We start from the raw sequence: 9235 nt of genomic DNA, 5'->3' as shown, positions 1-9235 counted from the left end.
CTTAGAGCTGGGCAATAGTTCTAAACCAACAATCATTTTCAAACTTTAAAACAACATTACTTTTGATCAAAACAACAACAATGGATCTACATGATATCTTCAGGATGGAAATTAAGTATCAAAGTGCAGTGAGTTAATACAGTAATATGTACTTGATTAATGAATGATTCTTAGCATTTTAATTTATTGCTGCCATTTCCTCATAAAATTTAGCATTTTAGACTTTGTTTCATTTACATTCTATAGCCACACCTAGAAATATGCCTTCTAATGGAACCCTGGACAGATTTCACTTTACTGTGGCAGTCCGCTACAACTTACATATACTAACCTAAAAATAACAGGATTCTTATCTGAAATCCTTTATTCTAAAATCCAGCTTACTGAAAGGCAAGAGCAATTCTAAGCCACAGACAGAGGCTCTTCACTTTTTATTGATTTAATTACCGTAATATTTTGATTTATATAATTAAAAGTATTTGCAATATTTAAATACTGTCCAAACTTGTTTTTTATTGATATAGTTGAACTTTACAACAGTGTCATAAAATACTATAAACAGAGCCTTCAGATGGAGGGAAAAAAGCAAATTTAAATATATTAACCAGATTAAAGCATGCAAAAGAGCCAATGATAAACACATTAAATCATAACAGGCTAATGATACCTAATTTACTCACTTCATATTCTGTCATAAAATATTAGTAAACATCAATTTGAAATCTGTTGAACGGACTTGATTTCCAATTTACGTGTAAGATATGATATACCCTTTGCATGTATATGGTTAACTTTACTGGTTGTGTTACAGTATATTTAGAGGAGTTTGGTATTGGTATGTTTACTACCCACAGTGCAGTAAATAATGGTTAGAAATGCATTGTCCTAATTTGCTCTATGAACTTAGAAAGCACTAATGAATTAACAACATGGGTCACTGAGGGACCAAAATTCCTTACTATTCACACTTACTTTTCCCATGAAAAGCTTCAAATATAACTCTAATAAAAAAATAGAGTTTTCAAGGCAAACTTTTCAGCATAATTTACAGAAGCAGATTTAAATAGAAGACTCAATAAGCTAATACTAAAAATACAATTAACTAGGGATTATCTCTTTTTTCTACCTTGATAGTAAAATATAGTGGCCTTAGCAAGAGTCTGAAATGCCATTAGGAGTCCCATAAGCACAGGGATAACCCAGACGAGAAATGGAAAGTGTCTCTTTATTCACAAATTTTAACATGTTCAGATTAAAATTATGAGGGTTGACAGTGGTTCACGTGATGCCTTTTTGTTTGTTTGCCATTGTAACTCTGAGTGGGTATGAACGATTCCAGAGATTTCAGAAAGTAACTCTTCAGTCCTGACCATTACCAGGATGATCATATTGAATTTTAGAAAAGGAGTTGAAATGGCTCCCACAAAGTACTACTGCCCTGTTAACAAGTAGATGAGTCCATTGTGGAGAGAGTCAAGATGCTCCTGTCGTTGGTATAGAAAGGATCCGATGCACTCCACGATCTAAGGGAACAATAAGAGAAAAGTTTGGCTCACCAGGACCTATGTTTTAATTGAGAAAAAAATTTACTCTAAAACTTAGGACCAAAATGCAATTTGAGTATTAAAACGATTGATTCATTTTTAATTGCTAAAGAGAAGTTCTTCACACTAGCATTGACGGACCAAACATTCCATTTATATTATACAAAAACTTGGGGAAAACAATACTCTACTCATCATATAAAATATTAGCCAAAATTCAAACATTCATTAACATTAAAACGATTTCTATAGGTAGGAAAGCATGAGATGCTCTTAAAATCTTAATTCAATGAGAAATAAGTGTATTATTAAGAGTTATGCACATTCCGTTTTACTGAAAAGCAGCTAGGGTATATTTTGACATCACAGAAGCAAGCAAACAAAAATCACTCTTACCAAAAGCTTTGGTATACAATAGCAGTATGTTCATATATTATTATTATTTTTTAGCTATCAATTCTATTCTAAAGATTTTAGTATAATTAGCTTGAATGTAGTGAATGGTTTATTCAACCGATATCAAAGATACCTGTAAGTCACTAGTATTTTTTAGCTATCAATTCTATTCTAAAGATTTTAGTATAATTAGCTTGAATGTAGTGAATGGTTTATTCAACCGATATCAAAGATACCTGTAAGTCACTAGGCTTTTCACTTAACTAAGAACAAATGATCCTCCACTAGTCTGGAAAAGTTAACTACTGTCTGAATGATAAAGCCCATAGCAATTCATTACATAATACTTAATTTGCAGCTGTATTAATTTAAGCTAAAATAACTGAAGATCAAAAATAGCCTGCCACACTTAAAACAGCCTACGCTATTTTAATGACAATATTAGGATTACCAAGTCAAAGGTGGGTTTTCTTAGAAAATTAAAAGCACTTAACAATCATATATTTTATGTAATTTTCTAGGGTTCCCACTTTCCCTAAACAAAGATGTTGGAGGAAGAGACTAGCGTTTAAAATGGTCCAAATTCGCTTTTGTCAAATATCTGCTGTTTCCTAGAGACTCTGTTTGTATATAGTTCAAATTTAAATTGAATAAGTGAGTAGTACAGTCTTAATGAAGTTTGGGACCTAGAAATTTTACAAAGCTGACAAAGAGGAAGACGAACAAGCAACAGCTCTACCAGTGGTTTACAGAATTTATAGTTCCCAGAAAACCTTAGACAATATCCACCTTAGTTTAAGGAAAGGCTTATTCACTACTATCTCTCTAGCACCTACAACTGTACCTGGTACATTGTAGGCACTCCGTATTTGTAAAATATATGAATGAAATGAGACTATGAACATTTCTTAGAATAAGTATTCATACAAGAAAAAATATGCTCAGACCCATATGATAAAACTTAAGTACCAACACCCCTATTATCTGGAGTCGGTTCCACTCCCAAACTGCCAATGTTTTATATTAATTTTTGCTCTTTCCAACCACTGCTTACATAGAAAAATCTTGTTAGGTAAGATTTCCTTCATTTTTTTTACCCTTTCAAAGCACATATGTGCATTCATATGTTAAATACCATATTTGACAGAACATTAAATACCTGAATTACATATTAACTATTAACTCCATTCTATTTAGAAAATAGTTTTGATTAGGATAAAGTAACTGCTGATAAAACCCATACAGAAAATCATTTATTGGGAAAGTACAACCCTTTAGGGTATAACATGGCATATCCTCTATATAGCACCATGATGCTACCTTTGAAACCAAGCTTGCAATATGGCACAGTCCTCTGACAATATCAATTAATAAAATATAAGTAGTATTTTTGTGCTTGGATGGTAAAAGTTTAATATTCACAAAAATCTGTCATATGAAAGCACTAGTGGTGCTTCTCAAGTGATGCCCATTATCTTTTATGTTTAATATGTTAGTGGAACAAATGCCCAAGAGCGTCTACATCTGGTGATAGAGGGACCAGCATTGCCCTACCTTTTAAATTAGACACGAAATAGAAATGTAGACTACAGGCTGCTCCAAATCAAAATAGCAATGCCAAACATAGTTCACTAATACAACTATATGTGAAAAATAGAACTTGACTTTAGAAAAATGACTTTCAAAGTTTAAATAGAATGTTAATGGATCTATGGCAATTTTCATATAGCCCTATGAAAAGTACCAAGTGGTTTTGTATATCGTATGATGTTATTCACTAGGAAAAAAAATAAACAGATCTCAAAAGACTTTTTAGATTACTCATTTGAAGAAAAAACGGAGATAATGACAGTAGTAACCAATAATTATAACCTGAGATGTTGGACAAAATTGGAAAGGTATTAATAATCTGCCAAATAGGATATTAATTACTGTTAAACATTTTATTAGGTAAATTAAAAAATTAAAATCCTACAAAAGAAAAGACTATGGTATAATTTTAAGTGAAAAGAAGTACAGATGATAACAGCTACCTTCAAGAGAACATACTGAAACAAATCCCATAATTTCTGGGGCAGGTCCAAAAGGGATAATGCAACAAAAAAATGGCAATGTGAAAAGTAATGGGGACATATTACCTAAATATTGATATCAGGAAAATGGGAATATACATAAAGCAGAAAAATATTTTTGGCTCATTTAACATTAGTTCTAGATGTTTGTTTTTTTGTTCGTTTTTAATAGTGAAGATGTATATTTGAGAACTTCCTGTTTAAGTAGACATTTTATAAATTCTGTGAAGTTCTATAGTAGTCTAATTCCCACCTTAGCTCTGTACAGTAAAGCTGTCTTAAGTAAAATAATATTATAAATTAGGTCTTTCTGGAACTTCCTTTGGGAAACTTGTTAGTCTGGGGACATGACAGAGCTGCTTTCTCATTATGCATTTTACAGTATATTTGTGTAAGTCATAACATATAAGTCTCAATAAATTTAACTGCTCATAATAATTCTCTTATTTAAAATAAAATTACTACAAAATGATATCAGCATTATAGAAATATTTTTGATTACATGTTATAATAAAAAAATGGGGACTGACACCAGACATTGTGTTAACATACGAATGCTATTTATAATATATGCAACTGTACCATAAAGACATGGCCATAACAAAAGGCAGAGTGGGAGTGAACAAGTTTGCTAGTAACTGTTACCTGAATTTTATCATACATGAAGGATATATCATATTCATCATTTTTAAAACACAAAGATAACCAAATGCTAAAAATTTCTTTATCAACAAGTAAAAGTAGCACTCTTAGGATACTTTCCAACCTTTTCCAAGCCATGGCACACATAGAAGTGCCGTCACTCTATTCACATGGCATACTGGGGACAATGAAAATCACCACCTACCCCTGCCCATCTGTAATCCTTCGTGCACACTAGTGCACTGCTGCTGATTTTAGGAATAGGATCTCATTTACCTAAAGAACACCAAAGTGTGAAAAGTTGATATCCTTTAAATAGTAATATTTAGTTAATATCCCCTAAATAATATTAAAGTTAATATCCTAAATAATATTATGTCTCTTGGGTAAATGTATGAAGAAATGAATCCATTTCACATTTAAATAAATTTAAGTGGAATTTACCAAAATATTATATTGTTTTGTGTGATCCACAAAATCAAGCACTGATAAATCTTTTAAGAAACAGATTTGGGAGGAGACAAAAATGCTAAGATTCTTTTAAATCGTAATTTAAAGAGCCTGTTCTAACTTATAGACTTTAATTAGACCATAAATACCAAATAAAAACTTAAAAACCACAACTCATTTTAAAACCTCATTACAGAGATATTAATAAGAAGGGGTAGGAGAGCAACAATACAGCCTTGTGTGTTTATAAATACCTCAGTCTCAAATGACTGACTAGAAAATATACATGAAGAATAAGAAAAGCAAAATCTTGATTTTACTATTATAGGTAGATTATTTTATAAATACAAAAGACAAACAAACAAAAAAAACAAATATAGGAACTAAAATAGTAGTATCAGTATAATCAAAAAAAGAAAGCTATAAAAACCAAATGTGAGTACCACATACATATATACTCCTATTCACATTTTAGAAAGATTGTAAAGCAAAATTTTTGTTCATTAGATGCAAAGTCTCTTCAAAGGTACTTTCTCTTCCTTTGTTAGTAAAAGTACCCCTTACCCCAAACCACAAAATGAAGTCTACCATCAAAGAGTACTAGTACTTATCACACTTTCTGCTTCAGTTGGTAAAAACCAGCTGCTGATTTATTAGGTGTCTAGACATGCGTGTTCATCTGCTCCAGTTTATAGGCTACTCGTCTGCAGCAAAGGCTACTTAGAGAAATTTCACACCTGCTGACATGGGCCGGACTACATCGTCCTATCACTCGTTCCAGCATTCTTCCAACAGATGTGCACGCTGCTTCTCCTGAGAAACAGCACATGGAGTCCAAGCACTTGATACTTGAATTTGTTTCAGTAAGCTAGAGAAGGTGAAGCAGAAAAAAATTAGTTATTTATAGATTTGGAATTCCAAAAAGCATTTAAGAAAATTATGACAAACACTTTAAAACTAAAAGTAATGTATATACATGTTTTGTATAATATGGAAATATATGGAAGGCTTATTTAAATAAGAGTAATCATACAGAAATATTTAAAAGGCCCTGTGTCCCAAATTAGAGGTCAAGTAAAATAATTATATAAAAACAAGCAGCTGGATATTATTTAAATCTGCAAAGATTTTAATGTCTTATTTTAATAATTTATTATGGTCAAAGTGATTTATATCAACCACTCAGAAACTTAATGAATTCTAATTTTTGAGTGTTTGTACAGGTAAAATGTTCCTGCAATTTCAATTAAAAATGTCTAGCAATTAAGAAAAATGGAGTGTGAACTATTTTGAAGACTGGGAAATAACCAAGCAGGGCCTAACCCCAGTCTTCAACAACAACTACAACAGAAACCACAACAATAGTAGCAAAGACTTTACATAGTGTTGCTATGTGCCAGGTTCTCTACATATACCACTCATAATTACAATTGGAAAAAAAAAAGCAAATTGCTAAGCAATATTAAGTGCCAACCATGCCTATAATCGGCTCATCTTACTTTTTAAAAATCAAGTGGTGGAACAAGTATTAAAATAGATCAAAATGACTAAGTAGTACTATTAAGATTTAAAAATGAATTTCTGAAAGTATGCAAGATTTATATTGTCTCAGACCTAAATAATCCAGCAAGATAACTTTAAGCCACACTTCTAATAATTTTAATCCTGTTAAATTAGGGGTGAAAAATGGTATGACCACATAGCTCAATGAATCCCAACCCTGGTTTTGATAGTCAAGGGTATTCCTAAATTTCTCCAAGTTTGTCATTTTAAACACTTATTTTTGGTCCCTTTCCTTTACATTTATAACATACTGTACACCAAATCTTTCAAAAGTATAGAGGAAGGAGAACAAATAAATTCATTAGAGTTTTGCAATTCACGAAGGTTGGGAATCACCAAGTGTTGAGTACAGGCATGGCAACATTTGTAGACATGCTCACAATGGGCAGAAGAGATGGATGTGATGGGATGGAAATAACCTGGCATTCTCAACCTGAGGAACTGGGGACGTCCCGCAAAATCCCCGCTCAGAGTAATCCTGTCAAATACCAAGCCGTGCAACACAACGTGATTCCTGTTTGGCAATTACCCGATTGCACCAATGTCCTGGGACCTGATAAGCACTGAGAAAGAGTGAAATTTTGCCTGTTCTTTCTTTACTATACCCTTGGTTCAGGACGTTATGGTACTGTTTCTTAAACTGTATTTTGTGTGATGTTTACAGACATTTCAGGAAAAACAGTTCTGTGGCCAATTAAGTTTGGGGAACACTAGTTCAGTAAAGGTCTAAACACACTGTGAGTGAAGGATTGTCAACAAATCAGGATGCATGGTCAGTCTCCAAGGGAAGAGCTAGACAGAGTGCAATTCTCAAACTTGTTTATTCAGTAACAGACCCTGACCCCAAAGGGAACATGAATCCTTATCAGGAGGAATGAGTCAGTGCCTGTCATTATTTAGGGTCAGAACGCTGCCCCTATGCACCAAGTTCAGTTTAAATACCATCATCTCCACAAAACCTCCCCCACCTCTCCAACTAGCAATAATCTTTTTCTGGATTCTACTGCATCACTTAAATGGCACAAGCACTTAAATTCAACTGCTATTTCTTGAGCAAGGCACTGTGCTGGTTCCTATTGGGAATAGCAACCCTGCTCTCAATCTAGTGAGTTAAGAGTAAAGAAAAGTGTGGGAGATACTCAGGAACAAATAATGGCAACTATATTAATGGAATGTTTATGATGTATGTGTCAGTTCCTATGTAAGATGCTTCTCATGGATCATCTCACTTAAAACTCGTAACAACCTTTTGGGATAGGCACCATACTCCTATACATTTCACAGAGAAGGAAACAGAGAAGTTAAGAATTTGTTTAAGGTCACTCCAGCTGTGGCTTGAGTCTTAGTGTCTTTGATTCCAGAGCCCAAACTTCTTTACCATGCCATTATACTGCCTTCTTTTAATCATGATATGAGGCACACTACAGACATCAGAAAGAAGAGGGGAAGTTCAAACACAGCTGTTGTATTGGTAGGAGGGTATGAGAGATTTGAAGAAAAAGATGGCACTTGTAATACATCCTGAAGACTGGATGGGATTTCAATAGCTGAAGATGGGGGAGAAAGCATTCCAGGCTAAGTGAAAAGAATGAGTAATAATTGTGTGTGGGCAGAAAAGTACGATGTGTATTCATCATGTTTAGTCTAAGCGTAAGAGAGAGTAGTTGTTACTCCTGCCCCCTTGCAAAAAGACCAGTGAGACTCAAAGCGCGATCCATGCATCAGTGTTGGTCCAAAAACATTGTTGATGGCTCATAAGTAGATAAGTGTTTCTAGTCTGTGAGAGTAGGAGTTTAGAAAATGTTATGGCAATTTGACAGGATACCTTTGTTAACTTTTGAATCTAAAAATAATTTTAAAATAATTCAAAAATTTCATTTCCTAGTAATTAATTTTTATTGTATTTTATAAAAGTATCGGCCTGTGATGGACTGGAAACTGAAGACAACAAAAGTGGTCCTTCACATTTATCTGGGGAGCACTGAACTTGACCAGAAACTAGAGTGAGCAGGGAATTTGTCTGGCACTTCTCAGGTTAACATGTGCTTTGCCTGTATAGCTGGTGCTCAGCCAGCTGGGGGGATGCACTGAGATGACAGCTGTAACCTCAGCAACTTCTTTCTGAGTGTCCACGTATGTGCAGATCACTGCTTATTTCTGGATCTGACTTTAAGTAATGATCTTGCTTTGCATTCGTCACCTTTCACTTTGAAACCTAAGGAAAAGTATTAATATATGGGCAATCTAACAGAGTAACCATCTTGAAATGTCAAAATTATAAAAAAAAAATTCTTTAAATCATGTTTTGAACTAGGAAAATATATTTCCTTTTTATTCCCTAAAGAGATAAAAACCCTGGCTGCTTTGAAAATGCTGAAGGCTGGTTAACTGTGTTTCTGCATAGCTATGTAGAAAACACCACACTCTTCTCTAGCAACCCTCCAAGCTCCACCACTTTCCCATATACACATCTTTGATCTCATATTCAGGAACTGGGAGCCCAGCCAGAGTACATGGAGCCATAGTTGCCAGTATAACTGGGGGTGGGGTTGGGGTGGAGCATTTAGA

At 33.7% G+C, this 9235-nt stretch overlaps 1 protein-coding gene across 5 annotated transcripts in view; it reads right to left on the bottom strand.

Moving 5' to 3' along the window:
• Positions 1-493: 493 nt before the first annotated feature.
• ATP11B (ATPase phospholipid transporting 11B (putative)) overlaps positions 494-9235 on the bottom strand; it is a 98944-nt gene continuing 90202 nt past the window's right edge. For 4 of the 5 annotated variants that reach the window (XR_012494943.2, XM_074328454.2, XM_074328448.2 and 1 more), the window contains 2 exons: positions 5842-5972; positions 494-1523 (listed from right to left, as the gene is read on the bottom strand). Coding sequence is in view for 4 of the 5 variants with exons in the window: in XM_074328448.2 (XP_074184549.1) it covers positions 1442-1523; positions 5842-5972 (213 nt within the window). In the remaining variant the exon portion in view is untranslated. The remainder of the gene's footprint in view (positions 1524-5841; positions 5973-9235) is intronic. The other variant, XM_074328476.2, reaches the window with a different exon arrangement.

The sequence above is a fragment of the Rhinolophus sinicus genome, chromosome 17, assembly GCF_057876585.1.
Source record: "Rhinolophus sinicus isolate RSI-liver-muscle chromosome 17, RSI-T2T, whole genome shotgun sequence".
NCBI lineage: Eukaryota > Metazoa > Chordata > Mammalia > Chiroptera > Rhinolophidae > Rhinolophus > Rhinolophus sinicus.
Note: the sequence above shows the minus strand (reverse complement) of the source record. Positions and strands in the feature narration are given on the sequence as shown.